Raw genomic sequence first — 17,558 nt, forward strand, 5'->3', positions numbered from 1 at the left:
TCTTGTATTTTACTAAAGTATAAGTAATTGTTATTTTATTTGGAACACATAATTCATTATATTGATAAGAAAAATAGGCTAGAAAAAGCAACACGTGGAGACCACTTACATTTTTTTCAATCTAAATCCAGGTCCTTGTGGTGGCAAAACAACTGGACAGTCTCGTCTTAGCACTTTCTTTGAGAATTTGGGATGGAAGGTAAGAAATGCCTTTTCTATGTGTATATTTGTACGTTAAGTTGAGCTTTAATATATTTTAAAATTGTGTTATATTAGAAATATTTATCAAACTAATTCTAAGTTATCTATTTTACTGCAGCTATATTTTTATTATTTAATGCAGTTCAAATAATTATAAATTTTACATTTTTTAAGATTTCATGACTCAGTGAATAATTTTATTTTAAAAACATTGAAATTAAAGGACAAAGTAAATATGCATTCTGATTACTATAAAAAATATCTGTGTTATTACAAATTCAAAAGTGAGTTGCGTTTAGACATTTAATATTTCGATAGATGTAATAATTCATTCATTAGGATGTTTCAGACTCTTTTGTCAAGGTTTTTTCAAATTGGCACCCTATTTAGAAAAGTTTCTATCTATCTATATCTTTATTTATTAAGTACCTCAGTGTCCACAGATAAATCAGTCTATCCTTAGGTATAATTACTTACTGTATAATTGTATGCTATATTGTAATGCACTTATATGTACAATAACAAATATACAACATACAAAAAAACACCATAACTAGATGTTAGAAGTAGACAATTTGTATTTGTGATGACTGTTTATTAATTAACAATCTTATTATATAAATTACAATTATTATATAAATTATTAATAAATTTGCTCCTCTAATAGTTTAATTTAATACTATATTGTCCTTTTTTTTCATTACTCTTTGTGTTAGAAATTTATTAAATAAAATACCTCTATAAAATTGCTATGGTTAGGATCTATGGTTTTCTGTGGTTATGGTTTCTCCATTTGGAGATCCAATAAGACATCGTTCCACATTGTGTTTATTTCCAGGTGTTCCGGGTGCCGGAAACGGCTACCGTGCTCCTCAGGTACGAAGTGAATCTACATTGATTGGGTGCATGTTAAATATTCAGTTTTATTTTACACTAAATTGATTTTAAAACAATAGAAAAAAATCTGTTTCATTGAATCAATACATCAAATATCTATTTTATTGCTATTTATAAGTAGCTATTTTGTATCATATTTTGTCTTCTTTCATGTTAAAAGATGTAAAGTAAGAATTAAAGTTTTGAAGGGTAATAAAAATATTTTAAAATTTGTAGTATTAGTAATGATAAGGTAATGTTTGTTCTATAATTATTGTAGAATAAATAATAATAATATAATTAATTTTTATGAAGAAAAAAACATTTTTTTTTTTTATATCTACTAATTATAAAGTGTTTACAAACACAAATTTTTTATGCTTTAAATTCAATTTGTTGTATAATAAACCTGATATAATTTTAATAAGCACCCGTAAAAAAAAATAGAATTTGAAATTGGAATTTGCTCCATACAGTTATGGGTGATTGTAAGGGGTGCCTCTACATAAACTCATATACTGTATGTTTGAAATTGTAAAGAACTATTAGTAATTAGTCAAATTTTATACAATATTGAAATTATTAGTGTGTGTAAGTACAATACTGCAATTCATGAATTTTCTTTTACAGTGGTGGTGTGAAGTTTGCAGATCTCAGCCCAGATGAAGGTGAGTTTAATTATAATAATATTATAATTAATATAACCATAATAAGGGGTTAATAATGTGGGTTTAATATCAATTTATTATTCTTTTTTTATTTCACTGTTTAAAATTTCACATAGAAAGAAAGAAAGGCAAAGTCTCCAAAATCTCATTAAGGAGGTCCTTGGTGAATTGGGAGATGAGATTTTTAAATATCATCTCATTGTGTATGTCCCCAAATAATAACACAATTGATACAGTAATTTTACCAAGTAGAATAACTATGTATCAAAGAGAAGAAATAACTTTATTTAAATAGACTTGTTTACAAGTTCTTAAATTGTCACTTTTTTTTTATTATCTACTTACCTATCTATTTATCTTTCCTAAGTAAAACAAACTTGAACTTTAGGTTTATAAAGTAAATTAAAAAAAAACTTTTTTTATTGATGTCTTCATAAAATGTGAAATTATTGTCTACCACTATGTTCATATCAAATTTCGTTGGGGTATTGTTAAGGTCTGAAAGGTTATGAATATAGCTGGTACATCCTCTAATCCACGAAATAGAACACTTCAATTCTCTAAAAGAACAATGCATGATCGGTACCCATGATTGGTACTGTATATACTGTGACGTCCATAGTATTGTTTAACAATTGGTAGTAACTACTACTCTCTATTAAATGTGTTGTCTGTTTGTTTATTCAGTTATATAAAAACAATTATTCTTGGGCTTTATTTATTATTAGACGTATACTATAAGTTTAGTTTAAATTTTAGACCTGTAATTCCAATATAATTGAATTACCAGTATTGCATTGTAAGGAAACAATGGGATTATCAATAATTCCACAAAACGATCTTCGTATACAGTTAGTTTCCTAAGTATGATACTGTGAGCAGAGATTGTTAAGCGTTGAATGTTGGTAAACAAAATCTGTCTACGACAAAACCGCGACTCCTTGCAAATTATATGTAACATATAGGTATAATCGTGCTACATACTTTGTTTTGCTTAAAAAATGTATAATTTCTGCACGTAGAAGAAGTTATCACATTGGCTGTAGAATTTTGTATGTTTGGTAATATCGTCATAGTAGTAGAATACTGACGGATCTGACAAACATTAGATATACATATCCGTCAGTATTCTACGACTATGACGATATATTAACATATTCTGGGCGATTTTAATACTTCTTTTCGATTTATATATTGTTAACATATATATTAAACAACCGATATTTCAATCGATTTCAAAAAAGATGGGGTTCTCATTTCGATTGCATTTTGTCAAAGATCGGAGTCGCCATTTTCTTGCAAAGCACAATCTCTTCTCTACCCAAAAAGTGTAATATTTTTGAGTGTATATTTGCCCGGATTATTTACATAGACAGAACACCATCATGGACATCAGATAATACTTATATAGTATGTTCATAGTATTTCTCATGCGTTTCCGCTCTCTAGGAGATGTGGCTCTTTGTTAGAAATTGCATTGAACATATGCCAACGGCAGTTTAGCGCTTGAGTACTTATCTCCATATTATAAAATATACTAAACAAATAAGATCAAGCCTTATTGTGCTAATATTTAGAATCTGTTTTGGTAATCACTCAATTGTAACTGGAGTATTTACAATAAAAAATCTCAGAGTCGGTTTGTGATATGCCTATCGCACAGACGGGGTTATAACCGACCTTCTAAAAGGAAAAGTTTCTCGTTCTTTTTTATGTTTGTTCAGAACTCCGTCATTTATATTCCGATTAGATTTTTTTTTTTATTATTTGAAAGAATAATATTTCGGATTAGTCCTATAGAATTTTTTTATTAATAAATAAAAAATGGTTTATGGTTGTGCATATTACTTTTAAAATAGGAACAGTGAAGTGGGTATTTTCTTGTGGGGCAAAATGTACTGGAGTTTTCCTCTTCAACTAATCTTTATATAGCACGTGGGCACGTGATAATGAATATTGATTTGATTTATACTAACTTAATGTAAATAAAATTTTAATCACATTAGTCGGCAGAAAATAAATAGGTACCGTCTTATCAGAGGTTCATTAGTAATGTTTTTTTTTTTAATAAGTAAATAAAATGTGTTATATTTAATTTCTTGTTTACAGTGAAAAACTAATTTGCAAAGAAATCTATTTATTAATGCATTAGGGAATTTTAAATAAATTTAAAATATAATATATCTAGGCCAATCATGTTGTATTAAATTTTCCGTATTAAATATTATATAAAACAAATCCGTTGCCGTGTCCGTCTGTTTCTCCACTTCTAAACCACGTATTTCTATTCGGGGTTCATTGTCATTTACCTCTTTTTTTACTAAAGATTTGTAATAATTTATATTTATAATGTACGAAAATATTCATATCCATGTGAAGCTGGGCGAATTGTTAATTTAAGTATAAAATTAGTAAATTATCTATTTTTTTTTTATTTTAGTAAAAACCGTTTTAAAAAAATACAGTTAATTTTTGTTATATAAAAATAGACAATGAGTACTGAAATATGTACAACAGTAGGAGTTTATATAGTTGGTTGACCAAAATTAACCATACTTATATACAGTGATGAAAAAAGAGAAAACTTACACTAAAGTGATATACTAAACACATGGATACACACAGAGTTGTTAATAATGAATATATAGTTTAGCAACAAAAATATCTATTGCCCCGATTGTAATTCTTATGCAGGAATTAACTTTATTTATTATTTAGATAAAGCCGTGCCCGTTTGACGTGGGTGACACGTGAGGTAGGTCATCGCTACTATTTGCTTGCCAAGTGGATTCTTAATGAGGGGTGCTCATCTATTCTCGGCAATTAGCTCGTGAGGCTTCCAGAAGACCCTTTTTATTGTTTTATCTACGATCGACTCAAAAGAAGAGTAGTTTGCAAAGTCGATTATATGCATTTTTAACAGAATCAAAATAGAAAGAGGTTCTCAATTCGTTTGTATTTTACTTGTTTGTTACCTCGTAACTCCGTCAGTTGTGAATTGATTTGGAAAATTTTGGTTTTTTTTTTTCTATAAAGACATATTGTTTATTTCTATAAGGACAGATTGTTCCCATACAAATTTTATTAAAATCAGTTCAGTACTTTAGTTTTTAAATCAAAATAACTGATTATATCACAATTGAAATCACCTTTTTTCGTATATTCTTATTACGCAGTATTCATTTCTGATTTTGATCATTATTTTATCATATCTTTATTTACATAATTCGAATAGTTTAATCCTGTGTACCTCTCATTCCGATTTTTTCAACATTATATTATTTTATTTTTTAGAGAAAAATATAATTTTAAATAATTATTTACTTTTTATTGATAAGTTAGAATACTTGTAAAAACTTTATGTTATGGTACTTAAAATCTTATATTAGCCGAAATATAAGGTTATCTCACTGTGGACCCTTTATTGTTCGTTGTAAGTAGGTATATAATTTTTATCTCGTATGTCATAAATAACGGAGCACGACTCTAGGATATGGCCGTTTTTTATTCAAATGACGTTCTTTTTAGATATTAACACATATGGTAGTGTGAAATATATCGATCTCTAATACTTTACGTAGATAAATTTGAACAGTGATATCGCTCATTGCCAAATTGCCAATCATACAGCACCGATGATGTCGTTTTCAACTATCCTACTACAAATTATACACGTTTGTAAGGATGTATGAATGGATATTTGTTACTCTTTCATGCAAATATAATGGAATTGGTTTGAATGAAATTTAATACACGTGTAGGTTATATCCTAATATAACAGAGGATGCGTTATATACTGATTCGTGCAAAACCATGGGATACGGCTAGTTCATTATAAAGTGAGATATATGTATATAATTAAATTGCGCAACACAAAATGAGCATTTGTACTCGGTTACTTTATTTTAGTTCGTTTCTGCTACTGTAACTCGTCACGTGCTAACGTTTATTTTTGTTTGGAAGCAATCCTGGCTCTGAGCTTTTTATTGGCGTCACGTGGGTCAATTTGTTGTTTTAATTTTTTTTTATAGTGTAAAGAGGTAACCTCAATGTCGCTGAGAATAGTTTTTTCTTTTTATTGATTTAGTTCAGGGGTGTGTATTTAATGAAATATCTTTATGAGTCTGTCCCATTGTATCTGCATTACGTCAGGCCATAATGGGTGAGAATGGAATGATAATTCCCACTTGCGCTAATGGTATACGGTGGCGGAGCACCAGCGAGATGATAGGTGAGGATGAAAGCAAGTATCGAACGAATACCACAATAAATAACCACGATGGTTTCCAGTCGACCTGATCGGGTATATTGCCAGTAATGGAGCTGTTGTTAGACCCATTACTAACAATCCCTTTCTCCCACTACCGCCAGGCAGGCAGTCATAAAACCTAATTCCAAAATCTTGATTAATATGAATAAAATTATATTACGCCAACACCATACGTAATTGGGGCAAGGGCAGGAAGATGAAGTATCTGCTCTAAAAGTTTAATAAAACTATTAACAGTCATTCAATTATAACAAACAGTACACTGTATTTTATCATCCAGCATTTTGGAAGCATTTGATATTATTAGGTTTGACTAAGAAACTTAGAAGTACTTCGACGTTCATGATATAAATATGGATATAAATAACCATATCTTGTCGTTATTTTTAGTAAACTAACACTGCTACTGGTACTCGTGTGAAGATGGAGCCCTCTGGTTTCAAGAGTTCATTATACATAAAACCTCTGACACAACTTATTGGACGACGACTTTACGTGTCTTTTACAAGTCGCGTAAAGTTGTCGTTCAGTAAGTTAAAAGACTAAGCAAGCGACAATATGTTTTAAATAATACAAACATAAATTCGATAAATTGGACGTTTTTATCAACCGTTAACTGTCCACTGCTGAACATAGGCCTCTTTTGTCAATAGTTGCCACGCTTGGCAGGCGGCTTGGTAACCGCAGTTAGGCTTTGATGGTATTTTATGTGAAATGCTGTTGCCCCTCATTTAACAATTCCAAAATTCCTTTAGTCGCCTCTTACGTACGACACTGACGGGAAAGGAAGGGGTAGCTATGTCGGGACCACACGGCGATCTGAAAAGAAAAAGCTGACATTTAAATTGGCTTTATCTTTGATGTTACATAAAACCTTTTTTGCATACAATATTATTATCTCTTGTTTAGAAACACGAAAAGAAATTGTTTTCAACGAAACATAAAATACGTTCAAACCATTGTAGCGTATCGTTTAAATACCCCTATACAGTATAATATCTACCTCAACCGTAAATTCCATTAAGGGCAAGGACGCTCAGGTAACTCTCATTGAATAGCAGATTCCCCATCCATCCGTATAATCTACTTATAAAAATAGAATTAACTGTTTGAATAGAGGAGACGGTGCGATGTAGAAGGTTCTTCAGGTTGCGGGGCTTCACTGGGATTGGTATATACATAAACACCCTGTTAACGTCCGGTACGTTAAGTCTTAGTTCGTTCACGGTCACGTTCACGATGCTATAGAAATGTTTTCATGTAGCTATTGCATAAGCTACATCGTTATCCCTAGGAAAGTACATAACATTTATTAATGTTCTGAAATGAATGGGCGGTGTGTTATTATGTATGGTGTAAGTTGTGATTTTAATGGGAAGATAAATCTCACGACTAGTTATTGTTAAAATTGTGGATATTTTTAGTGCGCTAAAATATTTTACGATGTTTACTTTTAATATTTAGAATTGCAGGCTAGAGTTTATCACTGCGATTTTTATATTTGTTACCAACGACTAATTATAATATAAACATGAACTAAATTTCTTCCGTTTTATATAAATTGCGTGATACTGTCACACCGTACAACTTTGACTGTACATTAAATATTTGATTTTTATATTGTTTCTAAACAAAAATAAAGGGATGACAGTTGTCATGAAACCTTCAAGTTAATTTCATGTCATAAATATAAAAAAAATATAGACTACTTTTATTTTCAATCAAAAGACCATCAGCTTTTTTGACTTTCCTTTTATTATATAAAAACGCAACGAATAGTTAGTAGGTACTTATATATTATATTTAACTGATTTATCGATAGTTACCTACATATCTTATCAAAATAGTCAGCCATGGTTTTTTGTGAACCATCATTTCGTCCATATGCCGACATAATGCTATTTCAGATTAATCACAAAATTTTTATATCAATAAAATGCATTGTGTTTAACGACAACAGGCTTGGCTGTGTAATCTGTATAGATTAGCTTAGATTTTATATTATTTTTGTTTTTATATAAAACGCGTGATTCGGCTGATGTTATTGTAATTATTTATTTACGTGCTACGACCGCGACATCGCGTGATAGGTGGACGTCCAATTTTTTTTGACGATTCCTATACGACGTGACAGAAAAGAGATATTTAAATAATCTAATAGATTTATTGATGTATTTTGCTTCATAATAAGCTTTAGTAATGAAACCTACGTTACATTTTCTGTGAAATAATAGAACAAAGAGTTGACCTGAGATTTTCATTAACAACAGTTTCTTTTTGAAATTAAAATGTGAAAACCATGAAATGCTAGCTAAAATTAAATAAACACGTATCTGCCTAGCTAATCATAATCACAATTAGATATTATAATATCAAAAGGTTTTAAACGAGTCACGTTTGTAAACACCTGAGTACTTGAAAATATCTGTATAACTTTAGTGTAGGTAATAATATTTCAATCTTGAGAGTTCTCAATAATTTATCGTATTTATTACGATATAGACAATCATTTGCGAATATTTACGAGTGCATTGATACATTTCTGTCCCCTTTTGTAACTATAGACGGAGAAGGAGAGACGATACTGTTACATAATTCATAATTCAAACTACAATAATAATTTATATTGGAATAAAACTTACCTAATCTTATCAGTCAAATTTTAAGTTTTATATAGAAATATATTACATACTAGCGGCCCGTCCCGGTTTCGCATAGGTGGACATTTTTACATTTTAAAAAGTGGCCATTAAGGCTACACACGCGACGGAAGCTTAAACATGGAGTAACTTCTCCCGTTTTCCCAACATTTCCCTTCACTGCTCTACTCCTATTGATCGTAGCGTAATGAAAAGTATACTATAACCTGTCCAGGAGTATGAAGAATAATTGTACCAAGTTTCGTTAAAATCCGTCGAATAGTTTTTGTTTCTATAACGAACATGCAGACAGACGACAGACACAAAAATTTTACTGATTGCATTTTTGGCATCAGTATCGATCACTAATCACCCCCTGATAGTTATTTTGGAAATATATTTCATGTACAGAATTGATCTCTCTACAGATTTATTATAAGTATAGATATGCTTTACTATTTACAACCCGTGTTAGGGCCAGAGGACAACCTCTGATATCAAGAGTTTCTAGGCCGATTTAGTGACGTGTTGTCTGAAGGCAAATTCAAACGTGAATTTGAAAAACGAGTAATTTTAGCAATTGATAGGTTTTTCATTTTTTTTTTTTTTGCGAAATAAAATTATAATTTATTTAAGAGACAAATTTTACTATATTCCGTCAGAATAAATACTACATAGATTAGAATAGGGGCCATTCGTCACCACAATGATGCAGCAGGCACACTAGTGCAAATATGGCAGATAATCGAATTGTACTTAGTCTCGTCCTGCAATTTACAGATAATAATATGTATATCTTCCGAATAGTCTACGATACATATGACGTCAAGTTCGGTTTACATTTTAAATTCACGTGTAGGCGTTATATTGTTTGCATCTGCTTTGTATATCTTATCGCAATCTCCTAAGAAAACGTTGGTTGTTATGGTACACTAAGTAATTTACGTTGTTAACATTACAAAGAATATAATCGTAATTGTTAGTGTATTGTAATTTTTCACTGACAGTTTACTCGCTAGCTACCATTGAAGTATACGGCCAACCACAAAATACATAAATTTACAAAAAAAAGACATCATTCTTATAAAATACTAGAAGATATTTTTGGAAACAGATATTTTTAAGTTGTGTGATCACATCATAGATATAACATAAGTTTAGATACTGTCATAATATCAGACTTCAGTAATGTCATTTAAAAAATATAAAGAGATTACTATCTCAATTTAAAAGAGCTCAGACAAACCATATTCATTATCTTAAATTCTCGATATCATAGCTTCGACCTTCTTGTATTGTTATGTAGTTACTGTAAACGTCAATAATAAAACAGCATAGGTTTTTCCATGTCATAAAAACTTATTAGGCAAAATATAATAGAAGTATTGTATTGTTACAATTTGTTACGAAATTTAATTTCTTAGCGAATATAGTGACCTCGCACCAAATCTAATTTTAATATTTTAATGACCCACAAATAGATGAATGTAGATCAAATAGTTTCACTAAATCAAGTTGAGGCCCTTATTGAGTTCTTTGTTACGAATTATTAATTTAATTCACATTGATATAGGCTTAATTAACACACTTTAAATTCAGACAGACATATTAACATTCTAATTTCAAATCTGTTTCAAATAACTCGTATTTTTTTTTGTATCTACAATATAATGAGATAAAACATATAATTGACATAACTTTTATTTTGTTTTATCTATTCATTTAAAAAGTTTTATCGCTTAAAACATTCCCTTCATTTCATTGAGAACTCTCCATTTCTAGTCATATAACATTTTCTGAAAATGAACAGGATACTTGTTATATATTTCTGAACTGTGATTAATATTTAGATGTATAATTTTCTAAAATGTAGCGGAATCGTCAAGTGTTACAGGCGACTTGTGCAACTCTGATTGTAAACGTTGCGCTGCTGCTGCCGTCGCTATGGCGTGGGAAGGTAACGGTGGTGAGTCTTCAGTGTTGTCCATAGACAACCAGCTGTCAGTACAAATCGCCACCTACTATAGCGTAAAGCTAATGTTTTCTATCTTGGCATCAGTACGGTCATTCGCTTGTCATCACGTCTCCGTTATCAACACGTAAACATCTTTTGTAACACTTTTAGTGTTACGCTACTGCTACAGTTTTCTATTGTAATATTTATTTCATTCATATTGTCATATTTGATGCCAGATTGGGCAAGATGCGTATTGCAAAGTGATATTATTGTTTTGTTTGCGTAATAGACTATTTGGCTAGCCGTGTAAGAGGTCAAAGAACATACACTTATGTGTATGATAAGGGCGCCCTTTTTCTCGTAATCTCGATTAAACTAATTTAGTAAATATAAAAAAAAGAGTTGCTAAGAAACAGATTTATTGAGGAATTCTTTATTAATTAAAAAAAGAAGTTTCTTAAAATGTTGTGAGAGGATAACGTGATAATGGAATTATCGCGATAAATACCGCGAGAAACAGTTTTATATTGTACTCTGTTTTCTGATAATATGCCAATTTAGCAACTAATGAAGCTCAACAACAAATTGTTTCTGGCATGTATACCTATCACATTCGAAATTTTAATAATTATCTGAATGAACTCGCAATTGGTTGGGTACAACTCAATGACACCCAGCTTTGGTTGGTCTGTACTAGTTCCTTCTTGAAAACATATTATTCACATGGGCATTTGTAGCACGCAAATTGATATGTCAGAAGTCAATTGTGACTGCTGTATGCTGTAGACATTTTCAATAGAATTTGTTTTTATTGGCGATAGGGTAATTTATATTGTTTCACATGGCAAAAAGCCATGCTTTCCTATATTTTTATTTCTCATTTTTTTTCCTCTTTTGGAGATTGCTATATCAAAAAGTGTACGATCTATTTGGTCTTTTCATGGATAGGTCAATCTGTCTCCCTGGTACCTAATATCTTGTATATGGTACATCGTATGTTCCATTTATTACATTGTAATTGGTCAAATCTTATGTCGCATTTCGTTTATGTAAAATCATAATGTAATATAAACAATAATCATAGACTAAATTAACTTTACCTACTGAATTTGTTATCATCTTCATTTTAATTATAGACTACGTTCTAGAATATAAAATGTTGCTTTTTTATATTAATTTTCTATATGCCAATTAACCTATTTCATAAGGTTTCAATTAATAGCTACCTAAGTATTATTTTTAATAATTGACTACAGTTTTTTTTGTCGTATAAAATACACAGATAAAGATAATGGGTTGGGTCGTTCGATGACGAAACAACTATAAAACAATAGTATTTTTCTGTAGATCATTACGCGAACAAGACGTTAAATGATTCTTAGCATTGACGTCACAAGAGGCGTGTTGGGCAATGTCCACACATACACCTGCCAAAAGCCAAAATATATGTAGGTATCATAATATATTTTGAACTTTAACGTAATATCGTATACTCCATATCACCTAATAAAGATATTGCTATGAAAGATTCATTGTACTTTTTAAATTTGTGAAAACAATAAATAGTACTAATGTTATTATAGAATTCGTATTACAATACGAGGTCTGTCCGGAAAGTTCGTATAAAAGTGTTCTGGAATGCGAGAAAATATAAGGTAAGCGCAGGACCCCTTTTTTATATTAACAATTTTCAGTTCTGGTCTGATTAACTGGCTTGTCACGCCATCTGTGAAGGCTTAACGAAACCCCGTAATGGAGCCCGCTTCCGTTGAAGAGCAGCGCGTATTATTTCTTCGGCAAGAATAATTGAAATTTTTGCCGATCTCAGTTTTTTTATGGGGATGATGCTGTGAAGGAAAACCGTCCACAAGTGGCTAAAAAGATTCAGAGAGGGCCGAGAAAGCGTTGATTGTTTTTTTCGATGTTCGGGATTGTCCATCAATTCGTCCCTCCAGGCCAGACAGTTGATGGAAAATTCTACGTCGATGTGCTCAGACGCCTCAAAGCTCGTGTGGCACGAGTTCGTCCAGAATTAAATGATTCTTCACCACGACAATGACGCCCACACCTCTCTTGTTGTCCGTGAGTTTTTGAGTAAAAATTCCATTACGGTGACCGAACACCCCCCCTATTCGCCGGATTTGGCCCCGTGTGACTTCTTCTTGTTCCCAAAAACCAAATTGGTACTTCGGGGGCGGCATTTGGGGGACATAAATGAGATAAAAAAAGCTATGACGGGGCAGCTGAGAAACCTACAACCAGAGGACTTTCAAGGAGCCTTCTCACAGTGGAAACGTCGTTGGCACAAGTGCATTATGTCACAGGGGGAGTACTTTGAAGGGGATAAAATTGATTTACCTGAATAATTGTAAAATAAAATTTTTAAAAAACTTTTATACGTACTTTCCGGACAAACCTCGTATTCCTCCATTACCCTCTTATCTTAATCGATAAAAGTTTGAAGGAAAATTGTAAGTCTACTCCTAAGCCTGAAGTGTTTACGTAAAATGCTTACGATTCGTGTCTATAATGTGTTCTGTTTAATAAATATGTACTTACAAATAAATGATATCAAATCCCCTTATAGGCAGATGTTAAAACTCAATACAACTGTCCAATATATATTTTTTTTATTAACACGAATTGAAAAATGTAACAAACAGATGTTTATTCCTCATTGAATCAAGTATGGACAAAAAAAAATAAATAATAAAAATTTTAATTTACGTGGGTTTTATCTGTTGTGGTTTGTGTACTTGTACTTGAAATGATATTGTTCGACCAAATTTTTACCTTCAAAAAAAAAATACAGTGGAATATATATAGCATGACAAAGATATTATTTTAATTATAGTATTATAGCTGATCATGGCTTTTAAATAAACAGTCTAAATTCGTAAATTCAAAATGTATTGAAGTTGTTTACTACAACTAAGTGAAGCCCCGTGTGCAATATGTTAATGGCAGTCTGTTGTTATCGACGGTAGTTGTTTCTAAAATAATAGCTATGTACTGTAGTCTCATCATGTAACCGCTATAAATATTTCTATAGTCAACGATTTGTCTTGTAATGACGAACAATGCAAATTTGTACAGCGCACGAAAGTTCAATTTGATGTCGGAATAAAACACGCGACGTCCTCATTATCGGGATATAATTTACGATTTGTAATATCATAAAGTTACTTCTGCATGGATGGATTTCTTTCATTTTATTGGTATAAGTTCACGAAATACTGTCAACAATCCCATTATAACTAAATAGCAGGAATTTGTAGTTTTGAATATGGAGTCCTAAATTAAACATTTATAACACTACATTTATGGATGTTTTTATTAATGTCCGTAAGAATTTATAATATTATTTCCTTTTTAAACTATAGACAAAACATGCAAATATATCAATGAATAATATACATGGAGATTAACATACGTTAAACCAGTTTTATCCAAGTTTTGCGATAGCGTATACTATATGATTGTTATGAAACATACAAAATCAATAACTACGCTCTAATATTATTATATGTAATTTACCTAATGATACAAGCACGAGGCCCAAAGGGAATTATTAACAACTACAAATCTTTATAAGTTGCGTATCGCCCTTGATAGGAAAGCAATGGCCTCGACCTTTATGAATTCAATTACATTTAGTATCCAAATTCAATTTAGTATCCAATCTATTTAATATATTAATGTCAGAATTACTATATTGATTAGACTTGTTAAATCAATTCACTATTTATTGAATAAAAATGTTTTGTTTACTTATTTGTTTTTTTGTTCTCGTTAATTTTATAATGTTATTGCTTTTATTTACATTTCAATAGTAAAATTAAAATAAAACCTATTAAGTTCAGCGACACTGTGTGCATGCTCCTAATCGGAATTATTTAGAATTCTTTTGAGGAGAAGGACAATGTTTAGTTATATATCACTTCCGTATTTATCGTCTAGCAGGTAGTTGAGGAATCAAAGTAAGTAATTTCCTTAATTATACAATTAAGCCCAAGGCGTTTTGTCTGGTAACAATGATGAAGAACGGCCTTTGCAGTCACAATCCGAGCCTAAGTCTTACTCTATAAACATTAAAATATAACTTTTCATTGTGATTAAAATACCACAATGTTATATTATATGTTGTATCTATTATATGTGCAATGAATAAATAAGTAAACACTGCAATGACGTCTAACATGCTATTATAATTGGCTACATTATCATCCAAATTCCAATCCATCATCGCTTTGGACACCGGTAGTTGACAGTGACTAGGTAATATTATTGTTATGGCAAAACGTTTACATAGGTTGTTACATTTTAGATTGCGAGTTCAATCTAATAATATCCGCCTGTTTTGATAATAGGTTTGCGTGTCAGAACAACGTTTATTTGTTGATGTTAAATTATACGCGACAGGTTCAAAGGAAACTGACAAGACTGAATAATGAAATATTAATGTCACTCCTGAACTTGCATAAATCTCCGTATTAAACGTTATCGATTTTTACACGATCTAACATTATATGTTTGACTAATTCTTTTCAATTTGGATGATGTAAATAATATTAAAGAATGGGTAAAATAGTGAAACATTTAATACAATTTTTAAATGGTATTACCTTTCACTTCTGCCTCTCTAATTAAAGTGAATCTGTTTGATTCGACCTAGTAAATTAGTTATTACTATTTTTTTTATTTCTTTCACATGCTAAGACTGTTCTTTCGAATATTCTGTACATTGCTCTTGCAGTTTTTTCTTTCAAACTAAAGGTCTTGTGAATTATTTTCATCAATTATTTCGTCTCCTAATAAATTATTTGTTGCACGAAATTGTCCGCTCGTGATATATTTTTTCCGTCGCATTACAAATACTCCGTCAACGTCTGACTTTTTATTATATTGCAATTTATTCTGATTTTATTGCTCGCAAAAAATAATGAAGTAGTCCATTGGCAAGCGTCTGAAAATAAAATCCAACGAGAATCGACAACGTCGCTCGGCCTGGTACCGATGAAAGTACTGAAATACTTTAATTTTAAATAAAGCATCAAGGCAAAACCCTTCATTTACAACACAACACGTGTCACTCATATGTCGGACTGTCTGTTTGTCTGCCTTTAACGTAAAATAATAATAAAAGTATTTAATATATCGTAACAGGATATTTCTGCACGAATTTCTAATCTATAAAGGCAATCTTAAGTATATACAACCATATTATTTGTCATTAGAAATAGGCAATTGAATGAAACCTTTATAAAAAAGAAAATTATTATGTTAAAAGTTTAATATGCAATTTTTTTCGTATTTTGTATGAACAAATAGTAATTATATGAAACTATAAATGCCGCGGAGAAAAAACACTCGTGAAAATAACCTCTATACTTAATCCAAGTATTTGTCCAACCTACTTATACTGTTTACTAACTCTGGCGACATCTACGAGTATTAATAAACTTTAGTTCGATGCTGAAAGTAAAAACTAAGATTTGCTTTTAATCATCTGTTATACTACTAGTTTAGGATTTAAAATACTTTTAGGTATGTATATTTGCTAGTCATTATTTAGTAATTTGTGATTCTGGATCGTTTTCCGCATCCATGGTCGTTGTGTTACGCGTCGCTGATTCTAAGTAGTTTTAGCTTAGATGTTAGAACGTGATTTCATATAATTATTTTACTAGCTTTAAAGACGTGTTTGCCCAAGTGAATTAGAAATAAAACCACCATCCAATGTGTTAATCCTAGATGTATTCCATTTGTTTACCAAATTTCATTTGAATCCATGTGATTAAGTAACGAATATCTAAAACATTTTTCCAAATTTTCACATTTGTAAAAATTGGTAGGTATAATCAGTCGATTTTAAATTCAGTATAAATCCCTATACCAAACCATATGATAATAATGTTACTTTTGTTATAATTGTATAAATAGCCTTAAAATATTTAAAAATCAATAATTTTGTATTAGTTAAACTAAGTTTGTTATGCATATCACACCACGTATGTAAAATGCAAAAAGTTCGATATTGTAAACGTTTTGTTTAAATTATCATCACTTGAGTAAACATTTCTTATATTTTTCCATTCATTAAGTTTTGTTACTGGCTACTGAGCACATTTTCGCTAATTCATTTCCGCCAGAAACCTTCACGACTTCCCTTTGTCATTATACCAGCGTGGCTATATTTGAAAACGTACTTAGATTCATCATTTACTAAGTACGTCTGCGTAGTTATAAATTTAGGATAAGTCTACTAATGGAAAAGTGTTATTTTTATACGCATTAATGTGCCGCTACTGAATATGTAGTAGCTGCAAACTGACTAGTGTCTAGCGCTCGCGTGAATTAGAATGTTAAAATAATAACCTATGTTTTCATTCAGGATATAAATGGTAAACTATGTATTAAAATATACAATATACAGTAAATATATACCTCAGCATTGGGCAATAAATAAAGATGGCTGTGATAATGACTCTTCTAAATTTAGGATAAAACTTTCATCACAAGTAATACCATACCATTGCTCGTCTGTCTCATTCACTTAGTTACTTCTACAGTAATGCCATTATCCTGGGAAATGGGATAGGATCCTAATGATAGTAATTTAGTAGATTTGTGTAAATGGCCATTTGTTGTCATCGTCCTCGACAAAATAATAAAAATTCCCATTTAAGCCGCCTCACTCTGGCACCGCGAATTTTTGGCGGCAATTCAATTTAACTAATACTAGGTTATTGTTCTAGAAAACTCTGCCGTATGTTCCATGTGATTTGACTATCATTAGGTGTGCGTTTTTTTTTTTATTTAAATATCTTGTTATTTTTTGGCAGTTAACTATTATTACAAGTGGGCGAAAAAATGAATGAAGTTGTAAACAGACGTACTTACCAATTTGCTAACGTGACTTCTCAGAGGGCCTGGAGAGGTGGCAA

At 30.8% G+C, this 17,558-nt stretch overlaps 1 protein-coding gene across 7 annotated transcripts in view; it reads left to right on the plus strand.

The window, feature by feature from the left end:
• LOC113517637 (TRPL translocation defect protein 14) overlaps nt 1-17,558 on the plus strand; it is a 30,583-nt gene that overhangs the window by 321 nt on the left and 12,704 nt on the right. For 2 of the 7 annotated variants that reach the window (XM_052901261.1, XM_052901103.1), the window contains exons 2-5: nt 132-199; nt 1,040-1,077; nt 1,708-1,745; nt 10,528-10,620. In XM_052901261.1, coding sequence (XP_052757221.1) covers nt 132-199; nt 1,040-1,077; nt 1,708-1,745; nt 10,528-10,620 — 237 coding nt within the window. Of the gene's footprint in view, nt 1-131; nt 200-1,039; nt 1,078-1,707; nt 1,746-7,254; nt 7,371-10,527; nt 10,621-17,558 lie in introns of those variants that run through there. The other 5 variants (XM_026902385.3, XM_052901310.1, XM_052901423.1 and 2 more) reach the window with 5 other exon arrangements.

Source organism: Galleria mellonella, unplaced genomic scaffold, assembly GCF_026898425.1.
Source record: "Galleria mellonella isolate WM207_F2 unplaced genomic scaffold, CSIRO_AGI_GalMel_v1 utg103, whole genome shotgun sequence".
Taxonomy (NCBI): Eukaryota; Metazoa; Arthropoda; class Insecta; order Lepidoptera; family Pyralidae; genus Galleria; species Galleria mellonella.